Raw genomic sequence first — 21744 nt, 5'->3', positions numbered from 1 at the left:
AAATTCCACATACTTTTATAAAGTATTATAAAAATACATTGTTTTATATTTCATACTTAAAACATTAGCAATCATTATTATATTATAATATACATAACATCCAATCTACCTTTTTGTGGATAAGATGTTTCCCCAAAAAGAGTATGGACTAATTGCTTACGGCATATTTGAAAGTGACATTTTTAGAATACATTTACGTCTATAAAAAATAAGACAGTTAAAATAATTAAACAACAATCACAGAATAATCGTATAATTATACAAAATAATATTAAAGTTTAATCACAAAAACAGGTACTTGATACATGCGCTAAGTTACTACCTTCTTTCTAAGACCAATTTATTTGAAAATGATGTAGTCATTTTGAAAATAACGTGCAGATATTTGAAAATCAATTTTCAGACATTGAAAATCATTTGAAAACCTAACCAGTCTGAAATAAAAATGGGAGGTGGGAAGTTTCTCGTGACCGGACCCCTATTTGAGGTACGAGCTTCAAAATGGTATCAATGTTTTGCAAATAATTTTCTCCAAACTTTCGCCAATATTTTGCAAATAACTGTGCAGTTGAAGCAAAAGTCGCAGCGTAAATCTGTTTGCCTAAAAAAATAAAGTAAAACAAAATTTGGGAGTGCTCCAACAATTTCTAACAAATTCAGCTCACAATTTTTAAAAAAGAAAGACAATAGTCACTATTAGCTAGCTTTTATTTTAGATCGAGCTTATTTATTTATTTAAATTGTGTATAACAATTAGAAAATAAATTATATTTTATATTTCTATTTTTAAAAATAATTGTTGCAAATATTAAGTAATAAAATTCATTTTGAATTCAAATAATAATAGATAACTCTACTATTAGTTGAGTACATAATTTAATGCTTATTTTGTAACCTAACCTAAACTTAAAATACATTTTTACAGAATTTTTTGAGTGATTTTATCGTAGAAGTTTCTACAAAACAATGAAAACAAAATTGTTATAGTTGGTATATTTGAACTATTTCGGTATCTTGTCATGGCATCTGTAGATTTTTACGTAAACAAATTCAAAAAAGTGTAATAGACAAATTATGCAAATTTAAATTTTAAATAGATTTATTTTCATCAAAAACAACATTAAAATATGAATACGATTGCATTATATAGATATAAAATAAGTCAAAATTAAATTAATAAGATTGCATATAAATTTAACACAAGTATTGCAATTTAACAAAAATAAAAAATGTTATTTAATGATGTGATACTTCTCTTAAATATACGACTTAAATACCAAAATATATTTTATGTTTTATTTTAACTTAAAATTGTACCTACATATTGTATATGGCATTATAAACATGGCTATATAATATTATTACACTTGGCTAAAATTTATAAATCAATTATTTCCACAAAATAGATTATTTTTTTTTAGTTTTAAATATTTTAACTAAACATAACTGATGAATATATATCATAATTGAAAATCAGAATAAAAAGTTTTAATAAGTAATTACTTATTAATATACAATTTTAACACAAACATTGTGGTGAATAACGGCTGGAAACAGCTTGATTGAAGATTGAATCTTTTGTTAAATATAATTGGTGTTACATTCATATTGTAAAACTTTTTATATTCATTTTTAATTACTATTTTTAATTTCATACTTTTGTGATGGTTAAAATATTATAGAAAATATTTAATTTTAAACTTTTTATCTAATAGTCATGAAAATTATTTCCAGATTTAACACTTATAATATCCTAACTCGGTAGAAATGTATATAGGTACATACCAACATGAAAATAAAATTTTAAGTAAAAAAAAATATTTGTATAATATTTTTTTAATATGAATTTAACAATTCTAACGAGTATTTTCAATCAATGTTATTTTATTATTTTGTATAACTTAATCCAGTGAAACATCTACCATTTTACCTTTGGTTGACCAGGGTCCCATTCCGCTTTCAGCTTTGACTATACAATATTTTTTCAATTCAAGAGCTATCATTCCGTACTCAAACCTTTCACTATACAATAAACAGGAAAAATACAATTTGTTGGCCATACATATCAGATGGACGGACATATATTATTTTTATTTTATACTTTAAAACTTGTAAGATTACCCTGTAGTGCAACCACAAAATGTCATGAGAGGGGGTTAAAATACATAACATATATTTTTGATTTGTTAGATTGGTATATTATTGTTAAATAGTATTATTAAAATTTGTATTATTTCCAAATAAATGATATCACTTGATATTAACACTCAAATGCTGTTTAAAAGGGAAATCCAAATCTATGGACCCCACAATCCCCTCCACCCCCTCAATTCCATCAACACCCTCAATCCCACTAAATGATGAGTCACTGGAATAACCATATTATGTTTGTCTTCAGTTTATGGACATTTCAGTTTAGAAAATATGTTAATGATTTATTATAATTAGTTTATTATTATGATTGATTAGGTACCTAGAGAAATAACTTTATGATTTATAAAATCGCACCTTAGATTTTATTTTAAGTGCAGTATTGTTATAGGAAGTATAGAGTTATATTTCTTAAATTCACCATCTCAATATTATGTATTATACACTATAGATGGTGTAATAATATATTATAATTCCGAATTATGATTTATGAATAATAATTATTGTACCTATTATAATTAATTTTGATTTTTTTTTATAAATTTACTTTTATAAGAAAAAACAAAGAATTATAGTATAAATATTATTACATGTATAATAATATAATAATATGATATATAATACGTGCTGCCTATAATTTTTGAAATACAGAACAAAAGCGTTTGATTAGGTATGTATTTTTGTAGTAGTGAATAATTTACTGCATTATTACTTATATTTATTACGTGTTATCTTTCTTCGTGGTCTACAATTAATATTGTAATTTACTTGAAAGTATTTTCTAAATGGGTTTTGAACCCTTAAAATCCCTGGTCGTGAACACTTATATACTTACCCTCGACCGTCGTATTTCTAAGTGCACTAATAAAACGAGCAAGTGTTAACACGATTTTTCACTACCTCACTTCCCCCCTTACACATTATACACTGCACATGCATGAATATTCCAAACACAAAGAATATTTTAGCTTAAAGCTAATTTGTTTGTTTTTAAATACGCCTTAATGTTACTAAATTAGTATAATATATTATTACATATACCCACATTTGATATATTATACGTAATACCTAATTAACGTTAATAATATATAATTATATAATAAACCTTATTACATGAATTGAAGATGGCGACTATTACAATACTAATAATATGTGAGTATATTGAGTGTATGCGGCGACTATAATATTATACACGGAATGATATATTATGTTCAATGTACCTATGTATTATATTAATAATTTACGAGGATGAGAGGGGTGGCCACGGTTCATATATATGCATATATGAGAGAGACGCGGTATGGATGTATGATACATAATATAAGGTTGGAGGTGTATAATATAGGGTATAGGAGGGGTTGGAAAATCTAAAGCTAGATACAGCAGGCTTATGGCCATCGTAGCGTAGTATGCCATTAATTTTATCTTGAATTTGATCCCCGGTGGTTTTCTAAAAGGGCATTTATTTGTGTACCGCGCATGTAACGTCCGTATATAGTAGCCCGTATAATGAACGGAATCAGTGAAATATTGCACTGTAACCGCCCGGGGGCAACAGATGCCATTACGAAACCCGTAATAAAATTTTATCTCTTACGCGGTGGCGGTGGTGGAGCAGTGGCGTTGTTGGACGGTGGCGGCGGTGGTGCTTGGTGGTGGCCGAGGTGATGGTGGGAGAGGCGGTGGTCGAGGTGGTGGTAGAGGCGGTGGCGCTATATAGTGGCGTTCTCGTGTCGTGGATATCATCCTTATTTTATATTGTTTTGCGACACACCGGGCGGCAGGCCACAACCTTCAAGCTGATGCAGGATTGGGGGAGAGGGTAGATTATGTTGGTGGCAACACCGGACTTATATATAATAATATTAATAATATGATGTATAATAAAATAACAGCTATAATAATTCAATGGATTTCTTTTTTTCGTTTTTCATTACCTAGTTTATGTCACACATTTGTGTAATTATTGTACAGTTATATTTTTGAAATACTCGAGACACTCCTCTCTCTTGCATCCAACAACCCCTTGACATTTATTTATTATTTGTTTTTATTTTGCGATTATTATTAATGGTCGTTTTCACTGAGACTCAGTTAGGGTTAGGACTTATAGGTACTAGAGTACGACTTACGTTATCATAAAACGTTTAATAACGATTTTAAGGAAAAATAACTCACCTATATATAAGGCAAAACGTGTTTAATGTATAAATATATTATAATATATATTGTATTATAAAGTGACATTTTATAAATTATAATATATTATCTAGGTAACTTAAATTTAATACGCGTAGATAATTTTAAAAATAAAGTTATTTTTATACAGTTGCAGATATCGTATAAAAACGATGAACATTGGATGGTATCATATTATACCACATTGGGTTATGACTAATGGCATGTGTAAGATATTTGTGGTTATAACGATAATAATAATAATAAAAGTAAAATAGTAGCCTGACTTTCAAAAATTACGTCTTTGAAATTATTAACATTGTTACATTTTATGAGTATAAATGATAAATTATAATTTATAAGTATTCTTAAATCTATTAAGTATAAAAGTGTAACAACGAAATGGACGCAAAAAGTTCTGTAAAACAACTCAGAAAATTGATAAATTTTATAAAGTTTATTAATGGAATATTAATGTTCAAAGAAAAAGTTTCTATATGTAGTCTATGTGGCCAAGTTTTCTAAGCTAATGAACAAATTAATTAATTTCTTATTATTCTATTACATAATACTGTTTATTAATAAATAACTTGATTTTAATTTTCAATTGAATATTACAGAATAAACAGTTATAGGAGTTTTATTAGGTAAATATAAATGCATTTATCACACCAATTATAAAAATATGAACACAAAATTAAGGTTTGTTATACAGTATGATTAACATTATGTCGCTGTTATTGCATGTTATGTATTTTGGGCAAGGGAATTTCGCAAACTAGTTGCAAAACATTTTTACTACCTATTGGAAAGTATACTTGATTTTAAAAACAACCTAAATATTTAATAAAAAACAAAATGTTCAAAGAAAATGTTACTTGTTTTGTATTTTGTTGTTGTTATATCAAATAACTTTTCAAACATCGATGGTTACAACTTTAGTATTTAAAATCCAAATTATCATTATTATAAATCATCCTAAATATTTGTGTAGCGGTTACTAAGTGAAATATGGTAATTTGTAATACTATAATATTTATGCATGTATATTATCATAACAGTAACGAGAAACTGTTGTTAAATAATTGTATTGAAATATATAGTAGTGCAATACTGGCTCTAAAACACGACACATATTTGAAACACAACAAAAGACTTATGTGTATAATAGCAAAATACGTGAGGGATATATATAGATAGCAATTCGATACCAATGATACCATTGCAGTTGTGGTGGGTACACATAAAATAGTACGTAATGTAAACGTCCAGAGAGATGGCACCAAAATGCCGGAACAACACGTTTACGAAAAAAATATCAATAAAAACATAGATAAAATTTCTAAATTCGGAAATAAGTCACATGACTTAAATTATGTGATATAAAGTATATACTTGTATTTTATATCATATACATCTACGACAGTACGAGGATATTATTTCTGTATGGCTGTATAGGTCAGGAACGGCATAATAAAAAATGTTTGCATAGAAAAAACGTTGCCTGAACAGTTGGCATTTGGAATATGGTAAGAAGAGCTGCATATTATAGAAACTTCAAACTGTATACTAATATTGACTTTTAGTATAACGAGCATATAATATTATCAAAAGTTAGTATCATATTCTATAAAATCAAGCTATTTAAAAAAAAAGTTTTTAATAACTATTGAATATTATGTGTTATTTGTATCACAAATGATTGCATTCTTTTGAATATATTAGGTAATATGAATCATAGTTATCGAAATCAAAATATTATTATCTCCTGTTGCAATTGACGCTTATATTGTGGTTGTGCATTTCTGTGTATATACCTACGATTATTAATCAGTCTAAATAAAAGACATCGTCACTAATGTTCCGGTTGTAATACATTTTATTATACTATCGGATTCATAAATAGAGTAGGTAATTGATATAATATATTATTGTTGTACGTCTCTCACGAATGGATCCCGCATCCATATTCAGAATAAATAAAAATTATTTAGGTATTAGATATTTTTTCAGCATAGTTAAAAATTAAAATATAGGAAAACTTACGCAGATATTACATTTTAATTCTATGGTTGTGATTGTCTTACAAAAATATTGTATGGAACACAAGATTTATTGTATCACGTTTACATATTACTCACAAATACAGATTTTGTAAAAAAATGCATTTTTTTGGTATTTACTGACATAAGATTACCAAAAAATATTTCGTTGAACGAAGAGGGTTTGTCATTTGCAATTTTTCTAAAGAGTTTTCACAATTTTTTCGGGCACTACGAGGGAATTCCAAAAATTATCTGCCTATAAGATATACCATCTGTGACATATACCCAATCATGAGAGAAGGTCAAAGGTTGCTGCAATATGAACATTTTGTAGCACTACCGAGTATCTATATTATTATTGTTTAAGACAAAAATATGTATACGGAATAAAGGTATAATATGTAGTCGAGCCTAATACACTATCTACCGCTTCGTTTGAAATCGTATATATTTCTACCTACCGATTTCCATATCACATAGGAGACATTCTTATATTATATTATTAAAATAAAAAAAAATGTGCAAATTAACGCTTAGCCGAGTCGTTTCGTATTGTATATTATATACTGTATAGTGTATACATATAGGCACATTGTGCATTATTATATCTCACGTGCATTTTATATTTTTATACCGCGGTAAATGGCGCGGCACGGATCTGGATTTCGTGATTGTATTGTTATTTTGGTAAAAATATATACGTTGCGCGTATACATATTATCGTATTATAATATTTATATATTATTATACGCCGCAGATGTGATCGGCTCGAAGACAAACTTGACGGTCGAGCAGAATAAAAAAAAAAAAATCGCTTATACGTAATATATTATTATTATTATTATTATATCGACGGGACGGACGTAGTCGTGATCTGGTGGCGTGGGGGGAAATCTTTGAACGTGGCGGTGGAGGAGACGACTACGGCGACGACTATAACCATCGCGGGGAAAAGCTCGGAGTGCGGGGACTGTCCGGTGCAGGTCGCGCGGCGCGTACCGCCATACCCTCGCCTGCACCCACACCACCGACCTACCACCCTACCACACACACGCACGCGCGCGCTCACCTTTTTCGGCGGGGCGAAGGGAGGTCAATGCCGACCGAAATCCAGGGGGTCTCTCTGCGTGTACAGAGCGTACACGTCGAATGCGATCGATACTGCGCGGCGGCGGGAGACGCTAGCGCTCAAGCGCACGCCGTAACGTACTAATACGTATCGTGGCATTGGTGGCAGCGGCAGTAGAAGTCGGAGGAGTAGTAGTAGTAGTAGTAGTAGTAGTAGTAGTAGTAGTAGTCGTTGGAGTAGCAGTAGTAGTAGTATTAGTAGTAGTTGGAGTAGCAGTCGTAGTATAGTCGTAGTAGAAGCGGCGTACGAGAAAACGCTCGAGATCGTATACGAAGGGGTCACGTCGACGCGCGACCCCCATCCTGCAACTACCCCTATCGTCCTCGCCAAAACAACACTATACGCCGGCCCGCCCGCTATGTGTACATATAGCTGCATTCGTCCCGCCGAAGCGTTCCTCCCCGCGTGTGATTAATGCCTCTTAAAGCCGCGTGTTATATTGTGTTTAGATATATATTATAATACCCTCTCGCTCTACCCTACGCTACACCACCCATTCGCATACCCACCCACGCACCACACGTGTCCTTTCCTCATTCCACAACCGCAACGTTCGTCGATTTTTTTCGCCGATTGTCCGCAAATCGCTTTCTCTCTCTTTCTCGATCTTCTATATAATATTATTATCTCTCTCTCAATTTCTCGTTATGCTTCCTCGCCTTGCCCACCGACTTCAGTCACTCCATGTAATGCGTGACATACCATGTTACACGATTGTACAGCGGCGTAAAGAACACGGTAGTTGTTCAGCAAATATTTCTCATGATCCTGTGTGTCGAAAATCCGCTGTTTACCAGTATTAATGTCGAGAGTTTAAAGTAGGTAGGTAATAGGTGTGTAACTCATAAGTGAAACGCCGATATACTTTCGGGCCCATTAGGTTCTTCGCGGACCCCGTTCCTTCCCCCGTGACTCCATGCCAAGCTCTACTACACTATTTGACAATAAGGCCACTGGTTTCGAGGTTGACTGTGTTTGCAGAAGGTGTCATAAGGCAAAAATGCTGAAAATCCGTCGAGATGGCGTTCAACGGATCCCTCCGTAGTACTTCCGTGGCTTGGCAACAGACTTAACTACTATTAAGTCGGTAAAAAAAAATGATGACACTCGTAAATATATTTGTTAACTATCAACACCTACACTCAGGTGGTGTGTCGTATCCATATGATATATGATACTCCTAATCAGTGATCAATCGCATACAATAACAATAATAGGAACTGAATCAAGTCGGGTATATTACACGTTTAAACAACAACAAACGCGTGGCTCACCAAAATGTTTTTAAAAGGCAATTAAAAGTACTACTATAATAGTGTACAGATAATATAGATGAATAGGTAATTTCGTACACACTCAATAAATAATATAATTTTATTATATTGTTCACGAGATCTGTAAATTATATTCCATTGTACATTTGTACCACCTGCAGCAGCTGTGACCATGCAATAATAATTAACGAAAACCCATAAAACATAAATACACCGAAATATGGTACGAATTTCATACGATGATTATAAAATGTAAAACATAATGGAGTTGACAAACCACCATTGCAGAGACTTACAGTGATTAAATTATAACAATTATTAAACAATTTAATATCATTTTTAATATTCTGCTTCAAATCTAGATTTAATTACCTACAATGATTTATCACATCAATATGTGTTATTTTTCATTTTGTTTCAGAAAACGTTTATTATTTTTTTTTCTGAGCTGTAAAAATAAAAATACACCTAAACTTTAATACAGCTTTTCTATCGATTCGAAACGGACACAGATGGTACTTTAGGTTTGTCAGACAAGCAAATTCCCAGTAGTTTTCGAGAAAACTGCCAAAAAAAAAAGTTTACGTTAATATTGTATTAAAACATTTAATTCTCTACTTTTAAAAATATTTTTTTTTTTTGATCTGAAAGGTAAAAATCAGCCTTCATCAAAACTATCATTGCATCAAAAATAAATAATTTTCGATCGCTCTAAATTATAAACCTAAATAGTAAGTATTAAAAATAAGGCATGGATTTAAATGCACTATAAAATAATAAAAATGTACTTCAACGCTATATAATAGCCTTACAAAATGACCAATATTTTTTATAGACACGAAACTACGCAACCGATGGTAAAACGATAGTGTACTCAACACATTTTCAACATTTCTTTATCGAAACTAAACTAACAAAAATACAAAATCCAAATACCAAACATAGGCACAGACAATAAATAAAGAGTACCTATACTGGAAATAAATGCAATCCTATTGCGCAATTAGGTGTTTGAGTTTTGATAATATATCACATTCGACTATCATTGATAAAAATAGTTCACACATACGATATTGACATTTGGTAACTTAGTAAGGATGAAAATTGCCTAAAAATTGTATTAATAATGAAATATAGTATTTCTTGAAATAATAATTTGAATTTCCCTTTTTAAACTTAAAGCTTGTAAAATGTTATAATATATGCACTAAAAATTAAAATGCTAAAAAAAAAAACAAAATAATAGTTACATCATTGAAGTATCTATTACATTTTACATGAAATAAAACATGTACTTGGAATGCATTGAGTATTGACCTAGATCACCCAATAAACAATACACTTTGCATTGAAAACTGGCCATTAATTATAACGAAAAAATTGTACTATACGGAAAAAACAATGTGGTTATAGATACCATTTAAATGGTTGTTTTGACCATTTCCAATGGTAGGTATAGGGACTACCATATAACATAGTTCATAGTACCAAACACATTTTGTTATGATAAGTTAATGTAACCTAAAATGATGGTTGGAATTCTGCCAGCCAACATAGTTCCATCAACCATACACTTTGGTTGTCCCAACCATTCACTATTGTTGTCTTAACTTAAATTTAATTGTTAATAAATGGTAATACATAGTATTTCCAACTACATTATAAGGTAATGGTAACAACTATCATATTGTTTGTAATAACCTTTAGAAAATGGCTGTTCAATTATTATCACACGATTTAATTATTTATTGACTTATGTTCTTGATAATTATTACTCTCACAAAATCATTTTTAAATAAAATACACTAACGAATACATTTCTATAGCTTTATATATATTATGTTGCTAAAACGTGTTAAGCATTTTAGTAATGTTAATTTTAATAGTACAGAGTATAGACATTGATTACTGACAAATAATATTTTTTTACTATAACACCCTTAGTAATGTTAAATGTTTCATTGGAAACTATTGGTACAAAAAGAGCATATTATACATGTATATTCGGGAGTAAGTACTATATTCTTTTCTTAAACTGTTCCTTTTAATATTAATTATTTGAAACGGATTTTTCGGTTCTCAGCTGTTTTTGTTAATACATATTTTATCATATTTTATTGCACGAATATATTGAATTCTGGAACACGTCATACCTATAACACTCGTACACACCAAAATATCGAATAATTGCATCCATCGTACCGAAATAGGTGTTGCTTACACGTCACAGTTCAGCGACCCGCGGGACATCACATTGGTGCTTCCTTTTTACAAGTAGGTTGTGAATTGTGGTACAACACGCGTTCATTGTAGCCAGATCCCATTAACAAGCGTCACGTACGTATTACGTGTGACCCACAAATACACGACGGCCACCGACAAATGATAATACACGGTCTGGCGGGCCGCCAGACATACCCTCTATGCTCTATTCTACCCTCTATTATAGGTGCCCCAGTTTAAATATGGTCTTACGCTTATTTGTATTTGATAAACATGACGTGTGTGTTCTGTTTCAGGGTAAAAAATTGGGCACTGAAATTTGGTGTGGACCTGTGGGAGTTTGGCAGACAAATCACCAACATGAATGAAATCCAGAGAGTAAGTATAATAAGTTAAGTATTTTTAAAAATTAATAGATCGATGTTTTAAAAAAAAAATATTTTTTAAAAGTGTAGACATCATAAATTAATTTGTTTTAGATTTAGCGTATAAGTGGCCACTGAGCCAAACTTATGAAAAGATCAATAATAAGAAAAAATGTGATTTTTAAAGCTATTAGTTTATTCTAATAATACTAATTACACACAAATTAAAATGTTACTATGTTGTAGACAATATCATAATATTATTTTAAGTAAATAAGAAAATAGATTTTTTTTATATATTTTGTATATTTATTCTGAATGCATTAAAAAATTAATCAAACTTTTACTTTTGTGTTTTATAATAGAAATATCGAGAGCGAGAATCTAAAGTACGAAGAAAAGACGGACTTTTACTTATTCGAGATTTGGCAGCAGAAGTTAAAAATATGATGGATATCAAAATGAATTCTGTTTTGGTGAGCAAATAAATGTTCTATTATTTTTTTTAGTTATATATAGGTTATTTATTTAGATAAATAAATAAATAAAATGAATGGTATTTAAAATGTACTTAAAACTAAAAACTGTGTCTAAACACACTTATTTTCTGCTCAACCTAAAATATGTTAAATTCGATCCATTTTTGTATTACGATTTACGAGTGTACACAATTATACAGACACGCAAGTGCACAATGCACATACCTATATAAATGCTTACATTATTTTACTAACGACAATATATTATGCATACAATGCTTCTTAAATTCCTATAAATCGTACACAATCAACCACCACCGTCATTAAAATCAAAGACCTTTCCCTTGGTGGTTTGTCACCGTTAAGCATATACTCACACTGTTGTAGGTGTCTGTATATCGATTTCGTCAACGTTATTTGAACGCGACGTATACGACAAGTTTCCAAACCGATTAAAACATTATTGCACATCTAAATATGGCGTCTATATTACATCAATAAACGTTAATTAACTCAGCGTTGGCCGGGTGTAAGGTGGGGTGTAATTAGAGGGAGCTTCAATGGGTGCGTTGGCAGAGGGTCGTAACAATAAGCTTTCCATTCCTCTCTCACTCTTTGTCTCATTAACTGTATGTTCCTCTCCCGCTTGTGTGTAGATTTTTGGAACCGATTGCTTTGTCGAATGGTTTTGGCACCAAGAGATAGTCAGGGAGAGAGAGTCAGGAACACTGAGGTAGTGAGAGAGAGAGAGAGAGAGAGAGAGAGAAATAGAAATAGACGTGGAAGAGTCACACACACACGCGCGCATACAAACACAGACACAGTGCACAACTCGTCGAGGAATTTAATTAACAGGATTCGAGGTTGAAAAGGAGAACCACACCATTTTAACACCCTTAATGACTCCACACTTCCCATGCCATCTGACGAATGATATTATAAAGCACTTTGCACAGACCTGAAATATCTCGTTTCTTTGCCATTTAATTTGCATAAGTCGTTACCAGTGCCTAACCATTATGATTTGTACGCTATGCTCGTTTTATTAACTTAATATCCTGTCAAAACAGTCTCTTAATAATAATAATAATACGAAGGAGAAGAAGAATTGCAATTAAAATGGTGTCGTCATTGAAGCAATCGTGTCGTTGTGAAATTGTATATACCCATGGGGGGGGGGGGGGGAGAGCACCCATTTTAAGCAATCCTAGTGTGTGGGTTTAACCAAATCGAAACATTGTTTTAGAAATTGATGTGAGCTTGAGTTAAAGTGGCACAAAACTGCAAGGGGTACTGTGATTCATATTTTATTTTGAGCGTTTCATGTAATTTTTTCCCGTACAAAAATGCATTAATTTGTAGAACCAAAACATTTTTTCTCTTAATATTAATTTCTTTTGTTAATAGATGGAAAAAATATCCATATTACTTAATCATAATGCCTATGATATATTAAATTTAATTAAATAGGAACAAATATAGTTAAAAAATTAATTATATTTTTCTTCCTTCTTAGAACTTTATTTCACAAAATAGTTTTGAACACTAACCTATTATACATTAGCAAAACTAAATGTAACAAAACAATATAAAAATGAACATACATATTATTATTAGGGTTTCATTACACAAAATGTTAAATATACAATAATTAATAAGTTTCAAGGCACATCCACCCAATATTTTTTATTAATATTTTTTTATACACTGAATATACTGAAAAATATGAAATGATGCATTTACAAAATAAATAATTAATTTTAACGGAGGAAAAGTTATTTTGATTACGCTTCAATGCCTCAGCGTCACAGCGTTGGTACCGTTTACAGAATGAGTAAAAGGGAGTTCGCGTATTCGCAATCAGAGGTAGGAGGACCCACTGCGTCACCCAATTTAACCCCTGGTACTTAGTGCTTATAACGCATATAATCCATCTTTTGTTTATCGGAATAAATATTTAAAAATAATTTTTATTGTCTAATTTTGGAGCCGTATACAAGGCACAAGCATACTTATCCCATTTTTCTTCAATATTGCAGTTATTCAAAATCTGATTTTTGAATATTTAAATATACTTTAAGACCATATTTTCAAATTCTTGAGATTTTTTGCACTACATTTAATGAGTGTCCTGTAGAGAAAATACAAACTTCTGATTTTCAAATAGGAAAATCCCTATTTAACTATGAATTATACAGTAGATAATTTTTGACGTTTCAAAATCAAAATTCGTACTAGTAGTTTTTGAGTTGCTTAACTTTATGTTTTAAAGATAAAAGGTCTATGGTAATGGGCTATTATGAGATATGGGGGTGATTTAAAAATTGTAGTCATTAATATTTAATTAATCCATCAATATGAATTATTTGTAAAAATGGCCCAAGTATAATAGATACTAGATCCAATTTCATGTCTATTTTATGTTTATGTAAAATCATTTTTGAGTACTATTATCCTTAATACAAACATTTTAATAACTAAGAAACTACTCATTCAAATTTTAAATTAGGTACATCAAAATGTTCAAAAAAAATATCCACTAAATAATATACAGTAAAAAAAGGTTGGTTCTCGTTTAAAAACAGAAGTTTATATCACCACAGGACACTCCTTAAGTAATAGAAAACAATTCAACAACTTGAAAATATGGTCTTTAAGTATATTTAAAAATTCCTAAAATCAGAATTTGAATAAACTCATTAAAAGAAAAATGGGGGTGAGCATGCTTGGGGAATCACACATTTTAAGCTAAAAATAAATCTGTTCAGCTCTTGTAAACAAATCATGAATAGAAACAATAATATAAAAAGGTTGGCTTATACATTATTATGATAATGTTTATCCATTATCCATTTATTCAATCAACCGGCTAGTAAATATTATGTTTTAAGAAAAATCAAAAATGTGTAATACAATATTAATTGAAATTTAGTTTTATAAAAGTATTTTAAATAATGATTAAACTTTGCAACAATGAATTCAAAAAGTAATTTGACTAATTGCTATTCTGATTTTTGAAGTTACTATATAGAGAATATAGGTAGGTAGGTTGTAGATACTTAGTAAAAACAATAACAATATTTTCTAATTTCTATATACAATTATAATAAAATAGGATGGACATTTTGTCGTATATGAAAATAGTATGAAAATATTAAATCATAATTGGTTCTCATAACTTAGATTCCGAGCGGAAGCAATGAATATATTGATTTTACAATAATGTGTGTTTTTTCTGTCTGTCATCACACTTTTACATTCATAAGGTATTTCAAAAGTTTTTATTACTGTAAATTAAAATATATTTGAGCGTAAAGGCATATTATACATATTATTTTATAAGAGATATTCATTGATTGAATTTTTATTTTTGACGGAATTTCAGGAATTTAACGTTGTATATATTATACACGTAAAATAACGATTTTCCTTCGAAGAGACGATCTATGATATTTAGTTGTAATAAAACATTATTAATCGTAAGAACTAGAAAAATCCTAAATATTATAATTTTCTATAGAAAATGAAATTCCAATAAATGCTTAGACCAATTTTAAGTTATTTATAGGTATTTGTAATTGTCTAACTCTTTTAGTTATTTTAAGGTGTTGATAAAAATGTTTACAGTGCTTGAAAATGTATTACAAGATCTTACATATAATTTTCTTTTTTTTATTAGAACAAACAAGAATATATATATACAATCAGTAATAAAATGGATACAATAGGTTTATGTACAAAGTTTGTTTAAGACGGCGCGCGGCGTGGTGTTTTATCAGGAAGTGTAAGCGAGGAGAGGATTGAAATTAAGGGATTTGAATGGTTGAATGTGTTTTTGTGAAATGGTTAATTATATACCATATTATGCCGATACAATATAGTGAGAGGTAAGTGATGAATGGTTTGGATTTTGAGATCAGAATGGAGGGGGAGATTGCTAACGTACCAGTGAAAATTTTTTATAGAAATTTATAGTAAAGAAAATACCTGTGGAAATTTATTTTTATAGATATATCAAGTTAAAATTTCGATAAAATTGAATATTTGAATGTCAAATAAAGATTTTAGTTATTTTGTTGTGATTGAAAAAATATTTTGTATAGGAACTTTTTACCAGCGATTAAATATTTATTAACTATACACAATACAATTTTCAAAATATTTGAAGATATTAAATTATACGACAGTCGACAAACCTATTCTCACCTTTATAGTAGGTACGTCGATATAGCTCTTATAAACATTTAGTAATAGATAATTATATTATAATTTGAAATACTATTTGTATTATTATTTAATAAAATATGAATTTTGTCCAACCTATACTTTATTACTTATAGTGATGTAATTGTAATATAATAAAATATTCCTATTTAGTAAATAGTAATACTTCAGAATCGTTTTTCGTATACAATGGTTTATCAATAAATTCAAATTTAACACACACATTACAGTTACTTATTCAATAAAGACGTTCACTTGACACTTAGTATACCGCGCATAACGAAGAATTCCCTGGTTTATTTTATTTTATAAAAATTGGTAGGTATATAATATAATATATATAATCAAATAAGACAAATATATAAACGCTAGACAGGATATATAATTAGGTATTATATGGTTCTTGTCATGTTTTGTTCAGTAAAGTACAGAATAATTGTGATTAGCGGTTAATTATTATAATATAAGGTATACATTTTAAACAAATAATAAATCATTGTATTCGATTAACTATTCTGAGTAGACAACACACCGGAATTTAGTTTCCCGAAGTACTTTAAGGACTGTTTAACAATTTTAAGTTACTTATAAAAATAATTAATGATAAAAGATTTTAAATATTTACTGAACATAGTAATTAATATATGAGTTAACTTGCATTAAAATGTCAAACCCTAAAGCTACAAATTCAATTAAAAAATGTCAAAAATAACAACGTTATTTAATTAAAAAAATTCAACATTATTTAAACTTAAGGCCCTTTAAAAAATTGCAAATTTTAACATTATAAGAAAAAAAATATAGAATACCTCTTCAATACAAAAAAAAAAAACTTTTATTCTTTTAGTTTTTATTAACTTCCTACACAAAAAGTCTTATTGTCTCAAAATTCTTTTAATTGTCCAATTCTAATTACCTAATAGCGTTGTTTAATCCTTATCATCTTATGAATTCAATTTTGATTCCAATAATATTGTAAATGAATAAATTATATTTCATATTTATGTAGTGCTAAATGTTATTACTTATTAGTTATTTCTCTACAAGTTCTATATAAATGTCTATATGATTCTACATATATGTTTATTAAATTGTTTGAAAATACATTAATTTAATATACACCTTCTAATGTTTTGTGAATAAAAATATATTCTAATTTCTAAATTGTAATAATGAAATCTTACATTTAATGAATATTATACTATATTATTTTTATTTTCATCATTTTTTAGGTCACGACTGACATGATTTAATGTATTTAATCCATGTTAAAATGCAATCTTTTAAAAATTAAATTAAAACTTGGTAAATAACTGTCAACATTTGTGGTATTATAAATTTTAAAAAAACACACCAACTGTCGTAAACGTAAACGTGATCTGGCCTATCAAAACCTTCACAATAACTTTACTGGACGATGCCTGTCAGCATTATCCAGTAACGATAATGGTTAGTGTAAATATTTTAATTTAATTTAAATCATCTCAAAAATTCATCAGTCAGTTGTGGTAGTTTTAAATGCACAGATTATTATTATTATTTTTTTTATTAAAAACATTTTTATTATAATTTCAATATTTTTGATTTTGTAGTATTTTAATTTAATTTAATTGAAAATATATCTAAATTTAAAATTTATATTATTATCTAAATTGTAATTTAAAACTAAAACATAAATTATAAAAACAAATATGTAGGTTTTGTATATTAAATAAATATAAGGTTTTGTTAAATTTATAATATTAAATTTTATTAATTCTCGATTTTTAGTTTAATAATAATTACACATATTAAAAAAAAAAAAATACTAAAATAAATAGTTCATATTAAATTGGTGCTTATAAAAATATAATATTTTTTTGGATTTTCAATTGTTTATTAAGAAATGTTAATGTAAAACTTTATATTTTAGTGACATAAATGTAATTACTATTATACCTTAATAATAAAACTATAAAATATAATGAAGATAGTTTAAAAAAATATAATATATATTATAAAAACTACTTATAATGTATATATTATAAAACAATGTAATCAGTGTATCACGTATACGTAAAATATATAGGTAGTTTTATATCTTTTCCAATATTTATACAGGTCACCAATGAAAGTTCAACGCACTTTTTACAAATCTAATAAACCGTTGTTGCCGAATAAAGTTTTAAAAATTACCCACCATCAACTTTGACTATTGTTTTACAGGTTTTTTCGATTTATTTCTGTCTCGAAAGTTTTGTACCCGTTTAGCAACTTTTTTCATTCTCCTTCCTTTCAGAATATTTTCACACACCACAAAAGTATAATGCCTTGAGCGCGTCCAAGACTCAAGTCTACAATATTTTATCTTTGGAATATTAGTTTATAGTTCAAGAATTTAACAGAAAACTTCAGCATACAATATTATATTTAAAACTCAATTTTATAATTAAAATGTTATTCAATTAACTTAATAATATGTAAATATATTTTTTCCTAACTCAAATATTTTTTCTATAAATATATTTTCTATTCTTTTAGAGGCTAATGGAAGCTGGCGAACAATCTGCTTTAGCTAATCAAGAGGCTGCTGTAAAGAGTGAGCGATATGTAAATGATGGATTTGGGGATTACAAGAGTCTCGAATCAATAGACCGATATGATCAATGTGCATTTAACACCACTGTAAATTGTGTGCTGTTACAGAGCACATATGTAGATCCAGGTAATATCTGTTCTATTAAAAAAACATTCACAATACTTGTACTGATTACTACAAATAATATAAATATATATTAAAGAGTATAATATCATAATTCAAATTATCCAATTATTCAATTAAAAATGTAAGTAGGTAATATTACGTACAGTGGCGTAATTAGGAATTTGTCCTGGTGGGGGGGGATATACATTTTTTTTACACACAAAATATTAAATTTTCAAGTACATTGGTGAATATATAATATTATGAAGGCTCTGGAGGGGGATCTATCCCCCTCATCCCCCCTTAATTACGCCCCTGATTACGTATATTGTATAAAGTACCTACTTATACAATTTTTTTTGTTTTTAATTTTAATTAAAGTGATTACTGATTAAATATTGTTAACTTTAGATACCTAATCGTTTAAAATATTGATAAAAAATGTTTTCTATTGTATTATAACATTTGAAGATTCAGTCGATGAAACCGTAGTACGAGATATGCAGTGGACTGATCATCTGGATCCAATATTTGTAAGCAATTATGAAATGGATCCCGTATTATCATGGCAATATTTCGGTAGCACAAAAGGGACACTCAGAAGATTTCCAAGTAAGTGTAACCTACCTTCTAGCATTCTAGGTTGGAAATGTCGCTACGTTACTGTCATAGCGTATTAGTGTCACGATTCACGAGCACGAAATCAAATTGTATTACATTTACGAATATATAAATAATACATTTGAACACGAATATCCAATACTGTGGTTTTTTTCCTTAGTCGACAATATATTATATCAAAATTGTATTCGTGAATTTCATGCATGAATTGTATTCAAGTTACTCAAACAAAACTAATAACATTTTTCTATAGTACTAAATCAAATAAACTATTATATAGGTACCTACAGATAATATTTTTTTTATTTAAACATGACATAAATATTGTGTAGACAAATTATGATCTTTCATTTTTGTGACCAATCTAAAGCCACAAAATAATAGTTTGTATAGTAAGTTCAACACAACCTAATTAAATATGATTGAAATAAAAATGTTAGTTGATATTTAATTGAATTACTCAAGATTACAATGATTCTAATTGAAGAAATATAAATTACATTATATATTACCTATTTAACAGCATCTAGGCGGAGCCTTTGATGAATCGTGATCAATCAACTTAAGTTTACTTACATTTTATAAGAATATTGATGACTGATCAAATTGACTTCCAAGCTCTTATTTTATTCGAAGTCGTCCTTAAAGTTTCTTTTCGTTCTACCCAGCTACTTGCTTTACTAATTACGGTTAAAATGAACCTCTCGTCATTCATGGTAAACATTAAGATGTGTTTAGAATTTATTCCTGATAGTAGTGGACTATTATGATATATTTTTAATAAAAAATTTTAACAGAAACACGTAATTACTGAGTAATGCAAAAGAATACGTTTATTGACTACGTGAATCTTATATTTTTATTATAGCACTGAGATGGCCTTCATATTCAGGATTGTCACCATCTGCGTTGTTTGACTATCGACTTAATCCATGGTTTGTAGAAGCTGCAACCAGTGCGAAAGATATAGTTATAATAGCTGATTTTTCAATCGCATTATCTGACTATAAACTTAGTCTTGTAAGAGCTACTACTTTAGCGGCGCTTGATACGCTGGGTGCTAATGATTTCGTCAATGTTTTATCACTTGAATCATCAAACTATGAAATTGTTCCATGTTTCAAAGAAATGATTGTTCAGGTAAACCTATACCATACACGTCACTATTTTAAACAATGGCTCATTCTTTTAAATTCTAGGCCAACGAGAAGAACTTAAGAGATTTAAGATCCGCCGTGGCACAATCAAAGTTTGCTGGCAGTTCTAACTTCACAGGAGCTCTAGCCCGTGCATTCGACATACTGCATAAAGTACCTTTGAATTAATTAATATAGAAACTTATAGTTTGGTTCGGGGAGGAGTTAATTTGTTGGGTGAAGATAGATAGGGCGGATATTAGTATAATGGGTGAAATTCTATTCGTGTTTGCTACCAATATAACGTCTATTATGTTAAAATACAGTTTAATCGTACCGGTCAAGGAAGTCAATGCAATCAAGCTATATTGATAATTACTGACGGTCCATTTGGACCATATAAAGAAATTCTGCAACATAATAAACCACATATGCCGGTTCGAGTTTTTACGTATTTAATCGGCAAAGATGACTCAAACGCTGCTGATATGAATTGGATTGCTTGCAACAATAAAGGTAAATTTTTTAATTATGGATACTTCTTAATAGGAACATTTTATCTATACTAAGTCAAAATATGAACTTCTAACGTTTCGAAAAAAACTTTGTGTTTTTGTTTTTTTTTATATTTTTTTTATAAGAAAAACTTATAAGAACATTGAAAAAAACAATTTTAATTCCTATAAATATCTTAAAATTATTCTAAATATTTTTAAAATTTAATTGTGTACAGTAAACAATAGTGGAATGATTTAAGTTACTACGATGATATTTTTTTTTTAGTACAACAAATATAACCACAATTATTTTTAATTTCAATGAGAAGACTTTATAATGAATATTATATTCAAGATTTTTGACAAAGTAAAATAATATTTTTATCAACATATTTTATAAAAAAAAAAACTTACTTATATAAATAAAATTTGGTGTAGGTAGATTTAAAATATTATCTATATTTAAATTATTATTATTATTTATTTTCGTATTATTTAATTACAACAAAATAATGTAATCGGTTTTGTCAAAAACAGGTATTGCATAAATATTCCATTATTTTCGGTGTTTTTTTTTTAAAGAAAACCATTTTTTAATAATAAAATAAAATTGTATTAAATACCAATTAAGAAAACTACGCAGTATTTTTCTACTACCGCCCAGATACAGTTTTCTACCAGAAACTAACCTCAATGAAAACTGAAGCATTTGAAAGGTGATGACAGACACACACACGCA

General features: G+C 28.9%; 1 protein-coding gene across 3 annotated transcripts in view; it reads left to right on the top strand.

Moving 5' to 3' along the window:
- Window positions 1-21744, top strand: part of LOC132943863 (voltage-dependent calcium channel subunit alpha-2/delta-3) — a 48467-nt gene that overhangs the window by 5744 nt on the left and 20979 nt on the right. For all 3 annotated transcript variants that reach the window (XM_061012991.1, XM_061012994.1, XM_061012992.1), the window contains exons 2-8: window positions 11297-11378; window positions 11731-11841; window positions 18589-18772; window positions 19223-19363; window positions 20241-20512; window positions 20572-20682; window positions 20835-21024. In XM_061012991.1, the coding sequence (XP_060868974.1) occupies window positions 11297-11378; window positions 11731-11841; window positions 18589-18772; window positions 19223-19363; window positions 20241-20512; window positions 20572-20682; window positions 20835-21024 (1091 nt within the window). The remainder of the gene's footprint in view (window positions 1-11296; window positions 11379-11730; window positions 11842-18588; window positions 18773-19222; window positions 19364-20240; window positions 20513-20571; window positions 20683-20834; window positions 21025-21744) is intronic.

Source organism: Metopolophium dirhodum, chromosome 4, assembly GCF_019925205.1.
Source record: "Metopolophium dirhodum isolate CAU chromosome 4, ASM1992520v1, whole genome shotgun sequence".
NCBI lineage: Eukaryota > Metazoa > Arthropoda > Insecta > Hemiptera > Aphididae > Metopolophium > Metopolophium dirhodum.
This window is presented reverse-complemented; position numbering and strand designations above follow the sequence as displayed.